This window comes from Amblyraja radiata, chromosome 26 (genome assembly GCF_010909765.2).
Source record: "Amblyraja radiata isolate CabotCenter1 chromosome 26, sAmbRad1.1.pri, whole genome shotgun sequence".
NCBI classification, from domain to species: domain Eukaryota; kingdom Metazoa; phylum Chordata; class Chondrichthyes; order Rajiformes; family Rajidae; genus Amblyraja; species Amblyraja radiata.
Window position 1 is genome coordinate 31577715 of NC_045981.1, and position 24433 is coordinate 31602147.

The 24433-nt window shown below is 40.1% G+C and overlaps 1 protein-coding gene across 1 annotated transcript in view; it reads left to right on the forward strand.

Moving 5' to 3' along the window:
• stx8 (syntaxin 8) overlaps positions 1-24433 on the forward strand; it is a 172004-nt gene that overhangs the window by 112942 nt on the left and 34629 nt on the right. Inside the window, 1 exon segment of the mRNA XM_033044615.1 lies at positions 13964-14065. Within this exon segment, the coding sequence (XP_032900506.1) occupies positions 13964-14065 (102 nt within the window).

Here is a 24433-nt window from a genome sequence, read left to right on the forward strand (position 1 = left end):
GAACTGCAGTTGCTGGTTTAAATCGAAGACAGACACAAAATGCTGGAGTAACTCAGTGGGACAGGCAACATCTCAGACTGAAGAAGGGCCTCGACCCGAAACATCACCCATTCCTTCTCTCCAGGGTTGTAGGTTAATTGGCTTCGGTAAAATTGTAAATTGTCCCTAGTGTTAGTGTACGTGGTGATCGCTGGTCAGTGCGGACTCGGTGGGCCGAAGGGCCTGTTTCTGTGCTGTATTTCTAAAGTCTAAAAGTCTAATGTGAAAAAAAATAGTAGGTTTATTTCTACAAATCAAAACCAATTGTTATAATAGCAAATAGATGACTCGTTAGAAAAACCAGTTATCAACTACATGGATGAATGAATAACATAGTTAATTTCCTGTTCCTCAACTTATGCTGTCACAAACACTGAACATATATTATACTTTAAAAAAACCATAACATCTCCTGGCAGGCCAATGATGAAAGAATTCTAACCACCAATATTCAATGTATCAAATTTGTTAAATTTGATCCCACTTTTGGGACACACTTAAACATGGGAGTAGTCTGCGCTCTGTACTAAAACCAGAACATACAAGCTACTGAGACCCACAGCTGTTTGGAGTAGAGCTGACTTGAAGGTCTCTCACAATCATGGTCAAATCTGAGAGTAGGAGTTTGAATACATTCAAATTATTAATTGCATTAGCAAATGTCCATCAAAGATGGAAACAAATATAGAAATATATTTTGAGAAAAGCTTTCAAAATTTAACTTTCAGACAAAAATCCAAATTTAGTAACTTTATTTTGAGTAGCATTTAGTTTAGTTTGGAGATGCAGCATGGAATCAGGCCCTTCGGCCCACCGAGTCCATGCCGATCATCAATCACCCTCCATGCTAGTTCAAAGGTTTCAAAGGTCTTTTATTGTCACGTAACAATTAAGGTACAATGATATTCGAATTACATCTATGCTATCCCACTTTCACATCCACTCCCTTCAAACTAGGGGCAATTTACAGAGGCCAATTAACCTACAAACCTGTACGTCTTTGGGATGTGCAAGTAAACCGGAGCACCCGGGGGAAACCCACGCGGTCATAGGGAGTAAATACAAACTCCACACAGACAACACCCCTTCAAGGATCATACCTTGGTTCTCTGCCGCTGTGAGGCAGTGGCTCTGTCAGTCATATCAGACCATTCTCTTAAAAACTGGCATTGATTTTTCTCTCTGCCACCTCTTTACCTCTTAATCAATCGGTAATCAATTAATCTATTGAATGTTATGTGATTTCCTGATTTGTAATTTCATTGCTCAATTTGCAGAATCTCTGTGAGAGCCATCTTCAAAGACTCCGGTTGCAACTCTGTGCGTCATGCATATTTCAAACTAATAGAGCACTTGATGGAAATTGTGGCTTCACTTGAAACATCCATTATTCCTGTAATTTGTAGCAGATTTCATGTGTGTACATTTGTTTGCATTTGTATGTTTGTTGCGCACAATTAATTTTTCTCATGCACCATTAACGCATTACCAAAGTATGTCAGGGCCGTCCAAATGTTTACTTTCTGAAGTTCCTTCATTCTTTGCAATAAACCATAACACAATGTTTTTCTTTAATCATGGAGCATAGAACATGGCAGCACAGGAACAGGCCCTTCAGCCCACAAAATCAGAGCCGAACATTAAGCCAAGATAAACTAATCTCATCAGCCCGTGTGATCCATTCCCTGAATAGCCACGAGTCTATCTACTGCAGAATAAATTTAAAATCTTTAATCTTGCTGTTTCTACAACTTTTATCTTCGCCTGCATTATGACCCAGAGTTGCCTGCTTTATATTATGTGGTAGCATTGCCTGCTTTATATTATGTGGTAGCAAGAACACTCAACTGACTACTGAGATTTATTAAAATTTTAAAAGCTGCTATAAGGTGTTATGCAATGCTGGAATGCAAAGTCAAAATAATAACAGAAAGGTGAATTTAGTACAGTGCTGGCAGGGCAATGGAACTTCCTCTGATATCTGAAAAGGTCTTTATTTGTTTTGCATGTGTTTTCTTTTTATACCTTTTCTAATCTCATTGGACTAGATAGTCTCCTCTTGTGCGGGTTCACAGATGATTTGTTTTCTGGCTGTACTGCTATTAGTCTTGAAATGAGAGGAGTGCAGGAGTAGACTGGTGAGATGCTTGTTCCCGACTGTGATAGGTTGAGTTGAACCTGTGTATCTGAGGTTCCCACCTGCTTTAAAAGAACATCAATAATACCAAAGAAGAGCAAGGTGACGTGCCTCAATGACTATCGACCAATGGCACTAGCATCTGTGGTGATAGAGTGCTTTGAGAGGTTGATTATGGTGCATATCAACTCCTACCTCGACAAGAACCTCGACCCACTGCAGTTCGCATACCGCCACAACAGGTGGATGCGATCTCACTGGCTCTCCACTCCGCTCTGGACCACTTGGACAACAAAAATTTGTACATCAGGCTGTTGTTCGTAGACTATAGCTCGGCGTTTATTACCATCATCCCCTCCAAGCTGGTTACCAAGCTCACGGATCTGGGTCTCTGCGCATCCCTCTGCTCTTGGATCCTTGACTTCCTCATCCACAGACCACAGTCTGTCCGTAATGGTGGAAATATGTCATCCTCGATAACAATCAGCACGGGAGCACCTCAAGGCTGCGTGCTCAGCCCCCTGCTGTACTCACTCTGTACTCATGACTGTGTAGCCGGACAGATGGTGATGAGTATAGAAGTGAGATCGACCGAATGACCAAACGGTGCCAGCACAACAACCTGGCTCTCAACATCAGCAAAGCCAAGGAACTGATTGTAGACTTTGGAAGGGGAAGGATAGGGACCCGCAATCCTGTTTATATCTGAATTGTGGGTAGAAAGGGTCAAAAACTTCAAATTCCTGAGCATGCATATTTCCGAAGATCTCTCCTGGTCCCAGCACACTGATGCAATTATAAAGAAGGCACATCAGCACCTCTACTTCCTGAGAAGATTAGGGAGAGTCAGTATGTCAAGGAGGATTCTCTCGAACATCTACAGATGCACAGTATAGAGCATACTGACTGCATCATGGCCTGGTTCGGCCACTTGAATGCCCAGGAGTCCGAAAAGACTGCAGAAAGTTGTGACCACTGCCCAGTCCATCACCGGCTCTGACCTCCCCACCATCGAAGGGATCTATCGCAGTCGCTGCTTCAAGAAGGTTGCCAACATCATCAAAGACACACACCATCCTGGTTTTCTCCGGCTGCTCCCGGTTTCCTCCCACATGTTCGTACGTTAATTGGCTTTGCTAAGAATTGTAAATTGTCCCTAGTGTGTAGGATAATGCTAGTATACGAGGAACGCTGGTCGGTGCGGACTTTGTGAGCTGAAGGACCTGTTTCCGTGCAGTATCTCTGAAATAAAACTTCAGACGAGTCCACACTGACCATCGATCACTCGTTCACGTTCGTTCTACGTTATCCTACTTTCACATCTGCTCCCTACACACTGGGGGCAATTTCCAGAGGATCAATTAACCCACAAACCTGCATGTCTGGGATGTGGGAGGAATCCGGAGCACCCGGGGAAAACCCACGCGGTCACAGGGAGAACGTACAAACTCCGCACAGTCAGCACCCGTAGTCAGGATCAAACCTGGGTCTCTGGTGCTGTAAGGCAGCAACTCTACCGCTGCACCACCATGCCGCTCAAGTATTGGTGTTGTTTTATTGTTATCTTAATACATTTTTCATTTTTAATTTAACACAAAGTATTCCTTCTCCATTCCCAAAACCTGCTTATATCATTACAGTATTGGGGTGGATAATACTTTACAGTTTAGAAATAAATGGTAATGCTGGTGTTTTATAGAAGTATGGCTTGCATTTTTGAAATAACATTCCATTAAGGGGAATATCAACTGTTGAAACAAAAGTTACAATGAACATCTGTTATAATTAGAGGCTTTGAACTCAGTTCCTTGGGGAGAAAATACATCTGTTTCTAAATGTGACTTTACATATTATGATTAAGTTTCAGCATTTTCCTGTCACCTCTGCTGGTATGCCCACTGCAAGTGGTATTTGTGCTTTAGTTGAAAGGGGAAATAGCAAGCGGCATTCAAACAGGCGGGAGTGCGACAGTTTGACTCAAACCAGCTTTGATAGAATGGCAGTGTGTGAAATTGAAGAATTGTTCCTTTTGTACACTTCCCTGTTCGCGTTCCGAAACTATTTGCTTGATTGAGTCTTGTCCATAATTGCCGCAACGCTTTCATGTTCAGACATGCACAGATGTTGGAGGGTTATTTATTTTGGTTTTGTTTTGCCATCTGACTGATGTGTTTATTCTCATGCTGACTGATTGCTGGACCAGCCGTGAATCGGTTGATATGAGAAAGTATGTGCTCGATTTACTTGCTCTGTACTGGCTACCTCTGTTTAAGGATAAGAGTTGCAGTCGTACTTGCACTCAGACACTCATTTCAGATTTCCACTTCTTTCTTCATCTTCAACATTTATCAATGTTGTTTAGTTTAGTTTAGTTTAGTTTAGTTTAGTTTAGAGACACAGTATGGAAACGGGCCCTTGGGCCCACCGAGTCTGTGCCGACCAGCAATCCCCATTACACTAGCACACACTAGGGACCAATTACAATTTTTTTCTACCAAAGCCAATTAATCTACAAACCTATACATCTTTGGAGTGTGGGAGGAAACCGGAGCACCCGGGGAAAACCCACGCTGTCACGAGGCGAACGTACAAACTCCGTACAGGCAGCACTGGTAGTCAGGATCGAACCCGAGTCTCTGGTGCTGTGAGGCAGCAACTCTACCGCTGTGCCACCGTGCTGCTTTGTAGGGGAAAGAATAGTGAGGGCTAATTATTAGTAAAAAGGAATGTGGATTGTGCTAATATGGTGACAGGGAACCGCAGACAAAGCCTAAAAGTAGAGACATGGAATGCAGCAGTGATGGCACCCAAGTTCCAGGAACTTCATTGATTATGTTATAGCATGCACCCACCATTGTAACTAAAAATTAGATCTACTGTCAACTAAGTTAGATGTGGATAATCATTTTATTCTGTAATCAAGACCTAGTTTGTTTTTTTACCTAATCACTCTTTCTGTTACCTCCTCCTTGTAATCAAGACATAGTTTTACTGTTAATCATGTTTCTGTGTAATTTTGTTAGCTGAGAATGTAAAAGCTGTACTAAAGTTGCGCTCATGAAATCAACCTTGACATGTCTCCTGATGCGCACCAGTTTTAATGTTACTTTGAACACCTGCTCCACGTAGCTTTTCCATTTGCTCTTTCAAATGTCAAAGGACAAAGATTGGTAAAAGTAAAAATGAGTGAAGTTTATGCATTTATGCCAGTTTGTATTCAATATCCATTTCTGTCTAGATTTTCTTCCATGTTGCAAACCATAACAAATAACATAATCTTGATTTTGTTCCTTCTCAGGAGTAAAGTGAGTGTTTTAGAGAAAAGTACAAAGTGCTGGAGTAATTCAAAGGGGGTCATGCAAAGTCTGTGGAGGGAATGGATCGGTGATGTTTCAGTTCAGGACCCTTTTTCAGACTTATAACTTCATTGTTTGAAGAAGGGTCCTGAACCAAAACGTCGCCTATCCATTCCCTCTACAGCTGCTGCCTGACCAGCTGGGTAACCCCAGCACTTTGTGTTTTACTCAAGATTCCAGCATCTGCAGACCCTTATATCTCGAACATTTGCTTCAGAGTTACTTGACGTCAGTCAATAATTTTTGGTCTTGGTCTATAAATTGTTCTTAATGGTAGGTAGACAAAAATACTGGAGAAACTCAGCGGGTGAGGCAGCATCTAGGCAGCAAAGGAAATAGGCAACGTTTCGGGTTCGACCCGAAACGTTGCCTATTTCCTTCGCTCCATAGATGCTGCCTCACCCGCTGAGTTCCTCCAGCATTTATGTCTACCTTCGATTTTCCAGTATCTGCAGTTCCTTCTTAAACGATTTGTTCTTAATATTGTGTTTTTAATGATGAGATTAGCTGGTTAGTGAAAACAACATGATTGGATGAACTTTAGCAATGATATATTAAAACAAATACTGCATTTTACACGATTGACCTAGAAATCTCCAGATCGTAAGCATGATGGCAGAAGGTCGGACGAGGTAGAATTTGAATGAATGAGGAGAGGGTAGAAGGGTGAAAAGATTTGAGAATGAGCCAAAAGAATCATTGTGAGTAGTGGAGAGAAAAAATGAAAATGGACTCATTAGAGCCTAGGCTTTGTTCTGGAACATGAGACCCAATGAAGGGTTGAGTCCTTTTGAAGAGGTACAGGTGATGTTAAATATATTTACGTTTTAGTTTTGGAGGTACAGCATGTAAACATGCCTTTGGCACACCGAGACTTTGTCAACCATCGATCATCCGTTCACACTAATCCTATGTTATTCCACCTCCACATCCATTCCCTGCACATTAGTGTCAATTTTTTCAAATAACCATCTTTGGATGTGGGAGGAAACCGGAGCACCGGGAGGAAATTCAGAAGGTCACAGGGAGAACGTGCAAACTCCAAACAGGGATCACCCGAGGACAGGATCAAACCCAGGTCTCTGGCGCTCTAGGGCAGCAGCTCTACCAGCTATGCCACTGTGCCACCCTAAATAGCCAATATCAAAATATACAGATTTTATTGAAATAGGACTGGGATTTAGTGAAAGAGTTTTATTTATGAAGGGCAGATTTTGAGAATAGCAAGCAAAGAAGGAAGAAAGATTTTCATTTATTTAGTATCAGTGTATGTTAAAGTGGTCTGTCTAAAACCGATGACGTACTCTTTCAATTGTAACTGCTGTTCTAATATGGGTAACATTGTAAGTAATGAATGCAATTAAACTTCCATAAATAGGAGTGTGGCACAGGGTGCTGGTTGGATCATGACTGTTGTGGTCTCTGTTTTGAAAAAAGTGGAATTGATTTTATTTGTCGATAGTCACGGCTTAAAATCTCATTTTGATGTCAGATACATCTTCAGGTTTCAATGCAGAAAAAAATCAACTTTACGGGTTTGGTTGTAACACTATTCCACAACGTAATCTTATATTTGTCATCACAATAAGCACAGCATGCCAAAATTACATTATATCAAAGATGTTAACCAAAGTCTAGAGAATACACAATGGAATGAAAATGACTTCATTCAGAAGCAGTTCAGATATAATGCACTTCTGATTTTTGAACATACTTGTTTATAAAGGATCTTCAAGATTTTATTTCATTTGAACATTTGTTCCGATATAACTGTGCTTTCTTTCAAATTGCATGTGACTGGGTATTCCAAGAAAGCTTTTCTCTAAGAATGCAGACTCAACAACGCATTGTTCTGTATATGTTGTTGTCAAGGTAGCTCACGGAGGAAGGGCTTTGTGCAAACACAATGAGTGGGACTGATTCAAGGGAACATTTAGTTGAACTGTCGGGAAATGTAAATGAACCTAGTGTGTGTGATTGTCCAAAATTATATCCAGTAATATGGGCCAATATATATAAAAAATTAAAAACCACGCACAACTTCTACATATTGTTTCTATCTTGATATTTTTACACAGCCCCTTTACCAGGAGAAAGGATTGAAGGGAATAACAAAACTAATGTTTTAATTAAACACAGAAGGACACAAAGTGCTGGACTAACTCAGCAGGTCAGGCAATATCTCTGGAGAACACAGAGAGATGACGTTTCAGGACGAAACCATTCTTCAGACTGATTGGAGGGGCTAGAGGAGGGGAGAGGCAGGACAAAGCATGGTAGGTAATAGGTGGATGCAAGCGAGGGGGGATGTTTGATAGGCAGATAGTTGGAACAAGGGCCATAGACAAAAACAAAAGGTTGTGAGACTGGGTGGAAGAGTTGCGAATTGTGAAGCTAGAGGTAGGAAAGTACCAGGAGGGGAGGAGAGAAATAGGTGGGGAGGGCATTCTTTGAACATTTTTATAGTCTGCTCATAGTGGGTGATAACTAACAGTTAATGCAAAAACAAGAGACGATGACCTGTTTTGGATGAATTGGAAGCAATATAGAAGACACTGGAGGGAGAAAACCATGTCATAATTGACAGTATTCTTGCCCAGAAATATTTGATTGCCTTATGCCTGATTGTATATTATGGATATAATGGTGAAGTCTCCACCCTGGTGTTCAAGTATACTAATGCCCCTGTCCCACTAATGCCCCTGTCCCACTTAGGAAACCTGAACGGAAACCTCTGGAGACTTTGCACCCCACCCAAGGTTTCCGTGCGGTTCCCCGAGGTTTCCGTCAGTCTCCCTACCTGCTTCCACTACCTGCAACTTCCGGCAACCTCTGGGAACCGCACGGAAACCTTGGGTGGGGCGCAAAGTCTCCAGAGGTTTCCGTTCAGGTTTCCTAAGTGGGACAGGGGCATTAGTTAGTGGAGCCATAATAGGCTTGGTCTCTCTGTCTCTCTCTCACCTTGGCACAGTGTCTCAGCTGGTAGCGCCATTACCTTACAGTGCCAAAGACCCGGGTTTGATCCTGACCTTCATTGCCGTCTGCGTGGAGTTTGCACGTCTTCCCTGCGACCGCGTGGGATTCATCCAGATGCTCTGGTTTCCTCCCACATCCCAAAGACGTGCGGATTTGTAGGTTGATTGTCCACCTGTAAATTGTCCACTAGTGGACGATTAGGGAGTGGACGAGATAGTGGAATAACATAAAACTAGGGTGAACGGGTGATTAATGGCCAGCATGGACTCGGTGGGCCGAGGGGCCTGTTTCTATTTGTATTTTTCAATCAATCTTCGGTCAAAAAACCCGAGGAAGAATACTCCTTTAAAACCATGCTATGTGATGCAAAAACAAATTAAACAAATCCAAACCTTTTTCTGTAGGAAGGAACTGCAGCTGCTGGCTTATACCGAAGATAGACACAAAATGCTGGAGTAACTCAGCGGGATAGGCAGCATCCATGGAGAGAAGGAATGGGTGACTTTTTGGGTCGGAACCCTTCTTCAAACTCAAAGTAGAGGTCTGAAGAAGGTTCCATCCCGAAATGCCATCTATTCTTTTTCGCCAGAGATATGGCCTGACCCACTGAGTTACTCAGGCACATCCTTTTTCTGCTTTACAAACTATAGGATCACATTTAAAATAAAGCTTACTTAATCAATTGATTCAAGCTTCAAGATTCAAAATTCAAGCTTCAAGATTCAAGATTCAAGCTTCAAGATTCAAGAGAGTTTATTGTCATGTGTTCCAGATAGGACAATAAAATTCTTGCTTTGCTTCAGCACAACAGAATATAGTACAGGTAGCATAAATAAATACAGAATAGATCAGTGTGACCATATACCATTGAATATATATATATATATATACACACACATAAATAAACAGATAAAGTGTAATGGGCTATTAATGTTCAGAGTTTTGTTTGAGTTGAGTTTAATAGTCTGATGGCTGTGGGGAACTTCGCAGGATAAGTGAACCAAGGACATCGTCTTCTCCCAGGTCAAGATCTGCAGGATTAAGATCCCAGTCACACTCACTCAGCACCGATGGGCAGGCCAAGTTGTTTATATCCATGACAATAGACTCCTAGAACACTGGTCCATTATACCAGGTGACCCGAAACGTCACCTATCTATGTTCTCCAGAATGCGTGAATTGCTGAGGTACTCCAGCACTTTGTGTCTTTTTGGGGGTTAAATCAAAAATGTTCTCAAATCTTTAGTTTTGAGACACAACATTCCACCGAGTCCACGCTGACCATCGATCATCTGTTCACACTAGTTCTATGTTATACCACTTTCTCATCCACTCCCTACGCACTGGGGCCATTTTATGAAGGCCAATTAAATTACAAACTCACATGTCTTTGGGATGTGGGAGGAGACCAGAGCACCTGAAGGAAACCCACACGGTCACGGGGAGAATATGTAAAATCCACATAGACAGCATCCGAGGTCAGGATCAAACCTGGGTCTCTAGCCTTATGAGGCAGTATATTGCTGCCTTAATATTACTTGGAAACATATAACCTCCCCAGGTACAGTGGGAATCCATGCCCCATGACCACTGAACGTGAAGTCAGAATTAAAGGACGTTCTTTTAGGAAGGAGACGAGGAGAAATGTCTTTAGTCAGAGGGTGATGAATCTGTGGAATTCTTTGCCACAGAAGGCTGTAGAGGCCAAGTCAGTGGATATTTTTAGGGCAGAGATAGATAGATTTTTGATTAGTACAGGTGTCAGAGGTTATGGGGAGAAGGCAGGAGAATGGGGTTTGGAGGGAGAGATAGATCAGCCATGATTGAATGGTGGAGTAGACTTGATGGGCCGAATGGCCTAATTCCACTCATATCACATGACCTTATGACCTTAAGAGGCATCCTGGATGGTATCGAAGAATTTGCTTTTGTTTTTCTAGAGGACACAGGAACCCAATGCATAGAACAGTTATTCATCCATCAAGCACTTGCGCACACCAGAGTGTGGGTCCCACACATTGCCTCCATAACCACTGATCGGTTGTGGAGGCAAGTCCTGAGGTGCCTCCCAAGAAAGAGAGAAAGATAGACGAGGCTTCTACTTGGACTAGTCGGTACATTGTGCGGCCTCAAAAAAAAAGACATTTTTGCCTCAAGTCACGCCTTTTGGAGAAACACAATTTGTTCAATCTGCATTGTGCTTCATTGAGGAAAAGGATGATTTAGGCTTAACAGCAGAACTGTGAGTGAAAAACATTTGTAAAGCAGTGGTTAACTTCTGTGAATTTTTATAATGTGTTTTGGAAGACTAGATTGCAGTCGGCAAACGAAATAAGCCGTTTCCCATGCGAGCTTTTCATTCTTTGTCCTTAACAACGAAAAGAACCTGAATTTTGATGGGAGTATTTAGCACATTTTTTCTGATGCAAACATGCGATGACTAGCCTTTCCACTGGCCAGGCTATTGTGTCCTGTCCTGTGCAACCAAGCACACGAGAGTGATGGGGCCTCACAAGTTGTCATCGAACCTCCAGTGCAGTTGAAAGCTGAGTGGATAGGTAGGGAGCAGGAGACAGTACTACAAAATATCACTGCTTTTCGCTAAGTTTCACTGTTTGAAATATGCAATAATGTGCAACTATTTTGGAAAATCCAAATAAAGGTAAATTAAATTAATGTAAGGAGCCTATCCAACGTGGTGTAAAAGGTAACAGTTCTGCATTGTAAAGTATCTGAATATTGATCAGCCACCATACGGAAAATTGCATGTGGCACAACTATTTATCCTTGGAGCGGAATAAAGCATGGTTTCACATATTGTGGAGTAGGTTGAAAGAGTTTTTCACTGAGTTTTTCACTGAAATGTTTATTAGGTTTGAAGAGTTTACCGATCCTGCACTTTTCTTTTGGGTTAGTCTTGCTTCACTTGTCAGACTGCTTCCTCAGTAACTGTTTTGTAAAACATTTAGGCAAACCACTGAAAGTTCTGGTTGTTTCCCCTTTAGTACGCTGGAGTTTTTCCAGAGCTGTAGAAAAACACAGGATATTATAAGAACTGAATCTACATCCGGTCAACCAGAGGCGCTTTCTTTAAACGCTGCATTTTTTTGGCCTGTTTGGTATATTGCAAAAGCTTGACATGAAACTCAAGGTCATCTGTGTGTCAGTGTCTCAATACTTTTTTTTTCTTGGTGGAATGCATGTTTAGACTGCACTACATATCTGAAACTGGTGCAGGGAGGAATTTATAACCATCAAGAATATTTTGTAGCTCTGTATCATACTTTTTTGTGCAGAAATACACAGAGGACATTTTGCATATGCAGCACAATTATTTTTCAGTGTGTTTGAACTTCCTGTTTGCTCAAGATATTAATAAAAGGGGGAGGTTCAACATTTGTTAGCACATTCGATGGATATTCGAATCACAGTTTTTAACACAATGTAAGAATTATTTTCCACAATGTTGAATCAAAATTTCATAAAATGGTCTCCCTACAGATGTATCTCACAAAAAACCCAAACCAAATGGTTGGTTAAACTATTACCGGAGTAATCATGTGCGTTTGTGAAAAGCTTCAAACCAGTACCGTATTTTGTTAGGTCCTGGATTATGTTTATATGTGTGTGGAAACGATGATTTAGGTGACGCGAGAATTAAAGAGATTCTTTAAACTTTCACCTGAGTAGAATGTGTTTTTTTAATTATTCTGGTGGCCAGCAGATTTTGTACATGGGGATATGGTTAGGAATGGAAATAAATGGGACAATTTCTCCACCTTGGAACTCAAGAACAAATGCTTTCTGAAATTAAAAAACTGCTCCATAAATGACTGATTTTGATTTTGTATGCTGACCACCTACATTTCCACCTCCCACTGTAGTTGCAGATGACAATCAATGTTTAAAATGTGCTGATTGTTTGACGGTTGTTCGTTTTGTCTTGCTCGTGATGTGAGTATTAGAATATTGCAAAAGCACTGGAAGTCAGCAAAAATGACATTTCTGTACCATAATATCATTAGTAATACAATATCAAAAACAATGACCTTACAATCCTTTACCTGTTACTAATTTTGGTCAGTAAAGAAATCTGTGTTGAATCACCAATATATTTGATTTAACAGTTTCAGAATAATTCGAAAGCAAAAACTTTGCTAATATTTACACGCATACTTTAAGAATTTGTTACAATGTTTATTAGGGGTTTTGACCTTGTTTTGTTTTGCTGACAAGTTTATTATTTGTTATAATTTGAAGTCTCGGCATATAAATATGTAAAAAGTTTTGACGGCCATCAATTTAAAACAAATGTCTAACTCTAGGACCGAGTCCACATTTCATTGTGGAATTTTCTTGTCAGTCTACACCCTGGAGGGAGAAAATCCATAAATGACTTAAAGAAATAGCTTGCATCAAACAGCTGGTTAGTCTGTAAGTTTAGCTCACTGGTTGTTTGCAGGTAGGTTCAGTTCACCAAGGAGTGATTTGTGATCAGATATTTTCATGACCTTCCTGAAACATTTAAGAGATGTTGACACCGGCTGTCCGTCTTCAAATACCTTGCGAATCAAGTATCCAAAAGGCAAGGATTTCAAAGTAAATAGTACACATGAGGAATGCGAAATAGCGTACTTCAGGTGACAATCATTGTAAAGAATTTTACTTTTGACATTTGTGCGCAAATTCTTAAAATGGTTTTCAAATGCTGAAAGGACTTGACATTTGCAAGCACACTGCTTTTTATTCTGGATAAATCCTTTCAATGCCAAACTATTGCCTCGGCGATCATAGTTTAGACAAAGATGCATTCTACATCCAAATATTACTCTGTGCTTAGATAATGAATAATTGGATAGTAATGGGCGCACTTGTTTTGCGTTCTTTTCTTTACCACAAAATTCAGAGACGTCCGGCCTATGATTTTGCTTTTAATGTTCATTCACAGAAAAGTAAAACTATTAGAATTTGGCTCAACTTTCGTTTCGATCAAAGTGCAGTTCATCTCTGGCAATTGTCGTCTCTGTTTCGAGCAAGAAAAGAATTGTAGGAATCTCCATTTAATTTGTAAAATGAATCCTTTTAGCCAGTGTCTTACTTTGGAAGTAAAAGTGTGAGCTAGAGACTCTGCAATTAGTGTTAATAACACAGAATAGATGAATGCTGAACCTAGCGCACAACGAGCAGTCCACTGATGACTTCCAGAATGTATTTAGAAAGTGTAATTGGAGAAGTTTATTGAAAGCCTATGTTCTTCTTGGTATTCCTTCAGTTGTGTGTGGAGATTTTAGCTTAGCATTGCTTTACCAGTTCATCCTAATGTGCCATTGTGACTGTATTGCATTTCGCCGTTCTTGCCATAATTGTCTTTCATTCATAATCAACCCGGGGCTCTGACATAACGGCAACTCGAAAACTAATATATATATTTTTCCTTCTTTTTCTTTCTGCGCAGAAATCATCGATGACCTTACACATTTGGTGGATAAAACGGACTCCAGAATTCAGAATGAAACAAGACGTGTCAAACTGGTAGATAGGAAGTCAACATCTTGGGGTAGGTGGATGTGTGCAATACAGACCCCTCGATCCACAAGGTGGCATGCATGATGTTTTTTAACTGGATTTCCCTTAAACGTGGTCTCCTTAACCTTTTTCCCCATTTGTCCATCAGAAGTAGTATTTAGTAGTTGAATGTGAATATACTGTTGTTCGAAGCCTTTTGTATGACAAAAGAAGAAGCCCTGTCTTTATGATGTGATTTGCATATGCAGCTGTGCAAATACTAAGTGAGGATTCATTGACAGTAATTCTCACCTCCCTGCCCTCTACAAGGGCCCAGCAGCTGTTACCATGCACACACACATGACCTGCACCCAGGCAGTGTAGCTTCCCAAGAGCGCAATGCTTCTGCCAAAGTCATCCATCATTAATGTAATTAGTTATTCTCCCAACTTTACCTTTGCATTTTAAATTTTTAAATCCCTTTTACCCTCAGAAAAAGGAATCCACTTTTCCACTGTTTTTCTGAAATCTTTTGATCTGTCAAGTGATCTATAAAATTGTTTTCCTTTCTCATCCTGCATGTCTTTAATGATTCTGGCTTAGTTTAGTTTTGTTCGCCCAATTTTTCTTATACATTGTAAAATTTTAAATTCCACTTGTCCTCAAAAAAGGAAGCAAATTTCCCACTGTATTTCTGAAATCTTTTAATCCGTCAGATGATCGATAAAATTATTTTCCTTTTTCCATCCTGTATACCGTTAACGACTTTGGCTTAGTTTAGTTTAGTTCAATTCAGTTCCCTTTAGTTCAGTTTAGTTGACAGATACAGCATGCATGTGATCTCATTCTACTACTTTCTTTGTCACCACTTTCGCCTTTATTCATTAACACCTCATAATTCTACGCTTTGACATTTAAAAGTATTTTTTGTTTGATAATTAGCGATTCTCACAACAAACATGTCCTTTCCGTGCAAAAATGCAGATCACTGTAGCTGTTCGCTTTGAATTTGCATTATTAAGAACAGCAATTCAACATGCCATGGCTGGAAAGTAAAAATCTTATTGTTCTCTGCATCACAACACTGTGGTTGGATTGATAGTGGCAGTATATCTTTTGTAGTATGTATCTCCATTTCAGGAGGAAATATTAACCTAAAGCATTGTTTTTACAGCGGTGGTCTTCAACTAAATGAAAAGTAGAGCAGCATAATAAGAGGTGAAAAATATTGAATCAAGATTGGTTTTATTTGCTTCCCAAACTGCCATTGAATTGCCTGGGAAATGCTTACATTTTTCCACAGGGGACCTAGTAACCAGTAAGCAGAGTATAGCTGTCAGGCTTGAAGAAATAACAGAATGAAGGTCAGCTAATATTGCACTAATTCTGCTTCCTAGTGGTCATGACAGACTGCAAGGTTTATTTGAAGATCCCAGACTCTCGAGTCAGTCAGTGCTTTGTTACCATATGACTGTTTTAGGCTGTGCCAACAGTTTAGGATATTAATGAATCCTACAGAGAAGGGAACGGAGAATTCTTTATTCCCCCCTTTTTTTCTCTTTCTCTCTCTTCCCTTTGTTTGGCACAAATCTTTGTCTGTTGAATGTTGCTTGGCATCACTAATGAGTAGGCAGGGGGAAAAAAATCACAAAAACGCAGGAATTATAGTTGGTAAAAAGGAAAATGGGGACAAGTAGAGTTTAGGGCAGCAAACAGTTAAATTATTGCTCTTTGTTTTAATTTATAGAGACAGCATGGAAACAGCCCCTTCGACCCATCGAGTCCACACTGATCACTAATCACCCCTTCAATACTAGTTTTCCCGACTTTCCCATCCATTCCCTACACACTAGGGACAATTTACAGAGGCTGATTAACCTACAAACCCACACATCTACGGGATGTCCGGGGAAACGTAAACACAAGTAAGAAACACATGTAAGAATTTCATTGTTCCGTTTCGATACATATGACAATAGAAAGATTCTGGACTCTTGAAACCCACGTGGTCACAGAAAGAATGAACCAGCATCACACAGACAGCACATGAGGTCAGGATTGAACCCGGGGAATCTCTGGTGCTGTGAGGCAGAAGGTATCTTTGATGGTCTCTCTGTCTCCCGTGCCAGGTCACGATGAAAAGTTTTAAAAGGCAACTCCTGTGATATCTGGCTTCTGTGAGTCTGGATCCCCCAGACCACAAGACCTGGGTGCCTCCCCCTGCCACCTTGTCCCCCACCCCACACAGCTGCTAAAGCAGAAAAACTAAAGCAATTCAAACTCCGTGACTTAACGCGTGAAAACAATTGGTTCTTGTTTGGAGAACCATTATTATAAAGGGACTGCAGTAGAAGAGGGATTATGTTCATCGAGATTTTCACAGCAGTTATAGAAGGCTGCTTAAGTCAAAATAAAGGGAAGTTTGATGAGAGACAAGTATCTGATAATTAAATTGGTCAAGGGAATGCAATTTCACATAATTGTTTATTGTTATTTTAATTGTTCGCATCTGAATCCTGGTGTGGTATTAATACTTAGATATGTTTTAATGTACCCTTTGATTTCGTATAGACATGTAAATGTGATGAATCTTGCTAAATAGCTCTCCAGACACTACGCTGCTTTGCAGTGCAAAGGAATGAAATTCAGCCCTACTGGAAGGCTTCCGTGACACACAAGAAGACCCTTTGTTACTTGTTTTTAAACCAGAAACATGCCTAAAATCACTGAAACAGCGAGAGAGCTGAAGAGGCCTTGCAATGCACAGAGCACAATAAATAAAAAATTGCAAGCTCGATTTTCATGCTTTGATTCGATGATCACTACTCTTAGGGGTTAAGGGATCTAAGAAGAAGGCTGCTCAAACTGTCTTTCAGCTGACTTAATTAAGAAACTTCAATCTTGTTCTACAAGGCTCATTATGCCTGAAACCTCTTCCTACCGTGAATAAGAGTTCAGCCTGTAAAGTGTATACATACATGATGCCATTGTGTTTTGTTGCCAAACTCCAGACAGTGGTAAGTACAATCCGGGATTTGTTAGGGACTACCCTTTTGGGACCTTGTCCTCCACAGAATCAAATCCAGTTTTATTTTCTATTAAGAAACTTTCTTAAGTTGCCAAAAAGTTAATCAAACTCAGCACCTCAACTGAAGGGCGCCCCACTCATTTTTCAACTGAAAATTCAACCAGAGGTAAAACACACATGAGAACTAAGGGCCTCGGTATTTGGTGAATGAATTTCCCAGGGCTTAATCATCTCAAAGCCTGCTGAGTGCAGTTCCTCCTACAATTAATCTATTTAGCAAGTAATTTACCACCCCTTTTGCCTCTTGAGAATGAGCCTTGCAAATTTTTGCATCCTGAGTAGTTCCAAATTGTTTCTGTCTTGAAGGGAATGTTGTTAACTCAGTTGTAAAACACAGAATAATGGTTTCCAAATTTATTAGCAGGTTAACAGTGGCTGAAGCCAGAACATTATATTTTACAAAGGCTGGAACGGTTGCTTTTTAAATGATTATAGCTCATTTTAAACACTGTTGTAGTAATTATGTTAGAATTACAAAGCTGTTTTGTCAGCCAAGTAAAAATCATTCACTTGCTGACTTACTAAAATAATTTAACTATTACCTTCCAATTCCTTATTGGGGTTACTCGAAAGTTACTTTCATTAAATGTTAAATGCATGAATAACAGTTGTCGAATTAATTATATCATAAAGTATTATTGGCGCAGCACAGTCTAAAGAGAATGTTAATAATTTTCAAGGAGTCATTAGCTGCCTGTGCTTTTACTATTCAACTGATATTTAAATTAAGGGGACCTTTTTGCTCAAAAGGATTGACAAGAAATATTCTTACGTGGGTGGCAGTCCCACCGAGTAATGCAAGCATTAGGCAGTTACAGAAGAGAATACTGGGTGGTCAGATTGAGATGGCATCAAAAGGAGTTGTTGCTTACACACGGAAATAAGACTTTGATGTATTCATTCCTCAAACGTGAATGTTTTATACGGACCTGAAAAGTCAAACAGGAGGCAACAACAGAGGCCACTCTGGTTAATTAGTGTGTGGGTGACAGTTTCCTAGCTTGAAAGAAGGAAGCCTAAATTCCCTCCCCAGATATATTATTTGTAAATGGTGTGTTCTGTCAACCACTGAAATTTCCTCACAAATATAAGTGATGCTCTGAGAGTGACTCATGTGTAAAATGGGTTTGTAACCTGTAGTTTAATTTATTAGAGTCATAGATTCATACAACACAGAAACATTCCCTTCAGCCCAACTCGTCCTTGCCTACAAAGATGCCCCAAGCTAGTCATATTTGTAGACATTTGGCCCATATCCCTCTAAACCTTTCCCATCCATGTACCTGTTATTGTTTTCATGTTTATTCTGAGGACATAATCACGGCAGATGTTCTGGTGATATTAACTCCCGGTGTACAGGTGCCTGGTGTTTTACACGGGGGTCACGTTCTTGAAAATCAGCCTGAAATTCAAAAACGTGTAAATTGAACATATACGTGACTATGCTGCCAGGTGTAAATTTATTCCTAATCAAAAAATATGAGCGCTTAGATCAGGCTTAGGTATTAAATGAACAAGCACGTTATTCTAAAAACAAATAAACTATACAGGTGTAAAACACAAGGTGCCTGTACAAGGGACACTAATATATTCCAATATGAGACAGTGAAGTAGATGAATGAATGATTTGCAGCATGTTCATGTCATAGGAGCAGAATTAGGCCATTTGGCCCATCGAGTCTACTCCACCATCCAATCATTGCTGATCTATCTTTCCCTCTCAACCCCATTTTCCTGCCTTCTCCCCATCACCCTTGACATCCTTACTAATCAAGAATCTGTCAACCTCCGCCTTAAAAATACACAATGATGGCTTCCACAGCCGTCTGGGGCAATGAATTCCACAGATTCACTTCTGACTAAAGAAACTCCTCATCATCTCCTTTCTAAAGATATGTCCATGTTGCATTAAGACTATTAGTTTCCCTTCTCTATCTAAATTATTATATATTATTTAGTATAGCTGGATTTTCTTAATAAATGTACGAGTAGATATCCCTATAAATGTTTGGTGGATTTAGTAGTTCTGATGTGGACATCCTAGTGCTCTGTGTACCCCTGGTCCATGAGTTCTTTAGGCTCTTGCATATAACTGATCCATTAATAGATAGAGCGAGCAACATAAATGAAAATTAGTCGTAAGTTTATAACAGTGGTATAAGGCTTCTATGTTTGTCAATGTTTTATAGGATGACTGCATAGCAATTCTGCATTCATTTAAATGTCTGTTTTTTTCAATAGCTTGGTAATCCTGGGAAATATTATTTTGTGCAGAAAGAAAGACTTGCACTTGTATGGCACCTTCCATTTCCCTTTTGCAGACATTCCAAACGCAATGAAACAGTCACTGTTTTGATATAGGAAACGTGACAGCCAATTTGGTCAAAAGAAATTCCCATGAGTGGCAGTGTAATAATGACCAGATAATCTGTTTTAGCAACGTTGAGTAGAATTTAATGGACTTAAGTATGCACCTGGCATCTTGATTTCAAAATGTTCCATGAAACTTGGAATCTTAACAAAAGGGAAATTGTTCTGAGCGTCTTATATTCGAGTTACTTTCACATTTTCAAAACACGCTAAATTTGGCAGGGAAGAAGGACACTAATAAGAATATATGTAATCCAGCAGTACAATATGCAAAACTTGCTCATAATAGCTCCACACTTCACTGATTAAGGCATATTTCACTGCAAGGTTAGACATGACAGTTTGCCAGGATGTCAGGCTTTGCAGAGTATCAGTACTTTTCACATTGCATGTGATCCCACTAAACTGCTGCTACTGAGTCATAAATCAAATAACAGTCCTGATCAAGGGCATACGTGAATTTATTTTAATCCTATGCATTCAAGAGAGTCATGTGTTTAATTGCCATATGTACTGACAACGGAGCAATGTTGATCATTTTGCCTATAGCTCTCTAAACTGTACACACAATTTACCTGTATGGTCTGGGCCGGCAATTTCTTCTCCCTTGATTTCAATGGAGGAGAACAACTGCAGGGGCCAAGTGAGTACTGGTGATATTAGATCATTGTAATTGAGTTCATTAAATAGTTGACAGACACCAGGAACTGAAGATGCTGGTTGACAAAAAAAACACACAAAGTGCTGGAGAAACTCTGGGCCTGGCAACATCACTGAAGAAAATGGATAGGCGAGGTTTCAGATTGGGAATAGACACATAATGCTGGAGTAACTCAGCGGGACAGGCAGCATCTCTGGAGAGAAGGAATGGCTGACATTTCGGGTCGAGACCCTTCTTCAGACTGAAAGAAGGGCCCCGACCTGAAATGTCACCTATCCATGTTCTCCAGAGATGTTCTCTCTGACCCGTTGAGTTACTCCAGCAATTAGTGTTTATTTTCTTTTAAGAGATTATCTTAAAAACATTTTTTAACATCTTTTGAAACAGATTTTGAAAAATTGTTCATTTTAATATCTTAAATAGTTATCAAATGTGTCCGATTCAGAGAAACATTCCAAATGAATATCAAATTAATCCTGTAAATGATGGATAGTTATGGATTTGCTAAATGTGAATTTTATGTTGAACAATGTAATTGGTAACTCAATCATTTTATAAATTAATCGTTTAAATTTACTTTAGCTCAACAAAAAGAGAGAGAAACAAATCTAAATTCTTCACAGCTTTTGCTGTTGTTCCAAATTTGCTGATGTTATGTAGAGAGAATGGTTCCGAAGCATTTTACTGTGACAGGAGTTGACAAATTGTCCTAAATACTACTATTTGGTTGCACACCAACAAGTATGTGACACAATGGATGTGTGTGGGCTCACCAATGACCTTTGTTTCTCCTTTGTTGCCTTTTGAAGAAGAGCCTGCATGTGTTGAGGTGACCGAGTTTGAAAACGTAGTCCAGACGATCTTTGGTGGTTCGCCGAATATTAACAAGGATGAGGGTTTAATACAGGCAGCAACCTTTGATATTTATTAGCAGAACACAAAAACAGTGTCTCAGAGTGTTGGCATCTTTCAACAAACCTGCCATCACTTTTTGTTTAGAGTATTAAAGATATATATATTTTAAAATTCACTTCATAGGATACAAGCTTTCAAGCTTTCAAGGTCAGTTTATTGTCACATGTACCAATTACTTACTTAGACATAGTTCCTCCCACACTGTTGAGTGCATTGGGCAGCGAGCTTTCAGCATTCTGTTCGGTCATGTGCGACGTCTTCCACCCTCGATAGGCTTGCGTCCCGGGCTTCCAAATCCTTCTGGAATGTTCGCCTCCATGTGAGTTTTGGTCGGCCTCGTTTCCTTCTTCCGTTAGGTTGCCATGTCACTGCTGTCTTATTATACCAAGTAAGGTACAGTGACATTTGAGTTACACTGATAATTATTTCCGTAAACTATAAATGTTAAAGACCATATCATCAAAGTTAACTTGAATGGGCAATTTGACAATGTGGATAGTGAAAGAGAAAGAGATAGGTTCATGTTATAGGAGCAGAATTAGACCATTCGGCCCATCAAGTCCACTCCACCATTCCATCATGGCTGATCTATTTGTGCCCTCTTAACCCCATTCTCTTGCCTTCTCCCCATACCCTCTGACACCCGTAATAATCAAGAATCTGTCAATCTCTGCCTTAAAAATATCCGTTGACGGCTTCCGCATCCTTCTGTGGCAAAGAATTCCACAGATTCACCACCATCAGACTAAATCAATTCCTCCTATTCTCCTTTCTAAAGGTACATCCATTTATTCTGAGGCTATGGCCTCTGGTCCTAATCTTCCACTAGTGGAAACACCCTCTCCACATCCACTCGACCAGGCCTTTCACTATTCGAGATGAATCAATTTTTGCATAAAGTAACCAAAAATATCGAAGCAACCACGGTAAGAAGTTGTGTCAGAATATAATCAGGTCTTTATTGTCACTTAATGCCATTAGTATGCATTTTGTGTAATAAACTATGGGTGGCACAGTGGTGCATCTAGTAGAGCTGCTGCCTCATAGCACCAGAGACCCGGTTTATTGGTCTCTGTAAATTACCCCTGGTGCGTAGGGAGTGGATGCGAAAGTGGGATAACATAGAACTAATGTGAATGGATAATCGATGATCGACATGGACTCGGTTGCTGACGTGCTTGTTTCTGTGCTGTATATCTACACTAAATCAATGGATCCAAAGCTTACTTATTGTTTTAGTCAGGTTTTGTTTTATCACATGTAAAATAAATGCACCCGTCTGACTTATTCACTAATGATGCTTTGCATTCAGCATGCAAAACATCCTTATTGAAGTAATCTTGTGGAGGAGTGTCAAATTTAATAACCCAATGCCAAAAGATTTATTAATCATTAATTTTGTTGAGTTTATCATTGACATTCTGAGGGGGATTAAATCTCAGTAAAAGGAAATCATACATTAAGATTTGACAGAAATTACATTTTAATGTAGGTTCTGGTTGATGTGATCATTTTGGAAATGTAGTTACTTGATGTTTTCTTAAGTTTGTTCTCATTGTGCTTTCTAGATGCAAACTGCTTATTTTCCCAGACCAGCAGGAAACCTCCAATGAACCTGAAGTGTTAATCTTTTATTTATCTATATTTTCTGTTTCTATTTCAGATTTCTAACATTTATAATATTTTTGTTTTGAACTCTACATTATCTGTGGTCAGCAGTTTATACTTAGCTATTGAAATCATAATGGTGGCACAGTGGTGCAGTTGGTAGAGCTGTTGCCTTACAGTGCCAGAGACCTCGGTTTGACCCTGACTTCGGGTGCTGTCTGTGTGGAGTTTGCACGTTCTCCCTGTAACGGTGTGGGTTTTCTCTGGGTGCTCCAGTTTCCCCCCGCATCCAAAAGATGTACGAGTTTGTAGGTTAATTGGCCTCTGTAGAGTGTGTAGGGTGTGGATTTAAGGTGGGATAATATAGAACCAGTGTGAGCAGGTGATTAATGGTTGATGTGGACTCGGTGGGCCAAAGGGCCTGTTTCCATGCTCTATCTCTAAACTAAACTACACAGTCATGCATGGTAACAGGCCCTTCAGACCATGTTGTCCATGCCGACCAAGTTGTTCCTTTTGCCTTTTGCTCTCTAAACCCCTTGTATCCATATATCTGTCCAATGATGATCAAGATGTTATTTAGATGTCTGCGTTTCTACAAGAATCACTATTTTGTCGTATGTTAAACAGACTCCCAACAACGAAAGCAGACCAACATAATTCCCTATAGAAACCACACTTTACTTTAGTAACTTTACTTCAGAGATAGCGTGGAAATAAGCCCTTCAGCCCACCGAGTCCACAGAGACCAGCGATCACCATGTATATTAACATTATCCTACACACTAGGGACAACTTTACCGAAGTCAATTAAACTACAAAACCTGAATGTCTTTGTAGTGTGGGAGGAAACCGGAGCACTCAGAGAAAACCCCCCAGTGGTTCTTAACCTTTTTGGCATACGTACGCGCATACGTTAACAAAATACTGTATGTGTTATGTACCTTTGTTAGGTTCCTAAAAATGGGCTCAACAAATGGATATGTTATTTAAGACCCCTTCATGTCCCCCGGTAAAGCGCCAAACGACCCCCCCATGGGGGTCCCGACCCCCAGGTTAAGAACCACTGCCCTAGATCACAGGGAGAACGTACAAACTCCATACAGACATAACCCGTGGTCAGGATCGAACCCGGGTGTCTGGCATTGTAAGGCAGCAACTCTAAAACTGTGCCCCTATGCCACCTTGTCACCTCGTTCACATCCCGATCACTGATCTATCAGAAAACGTTCCTTTCAATTTGTAAAAATAACATGAATTTTTATAGTTATAGCAGGAATAAGGTTATTCTTCACTCGCAAACACAAGGAAGTTGTTTTAGGTCATTATTTATTGTGCATGCAGCACCTCATGGTTCTTAGAACATATATTTAAAATCTAAACATGTTGCATAAAAACATAAGAAGTAAGAACAGGACTGAGGCTGCTTTAGCCTGCTCCACCATTCATGAAGATCATGGCTGATCTTCTACCATTTTCCTGCACAATCCACATTTTGCTTATATACAAAAATCTATCAATCGTTGCTTCGACTAAATTCAATAACGGAGACCCCATACTCCTCCCAGGTAGAGTTTCAAACATTCACTATCCTCTAATTAAAGAAATTTCTCGTCTTCTCATTCTTAAACAGCTTATTCTTATTCTGAGACTGGGAGCCCTGATTCTAGGTGTAGGAAGAAACTGCAGATGCTGGTTTAAAAAACCGAAGATAAACACAAAATGCTGGAGTATCTCACCGGGACAGGCAGCATCTCTGGAGAGAAGGAATGGGTGAC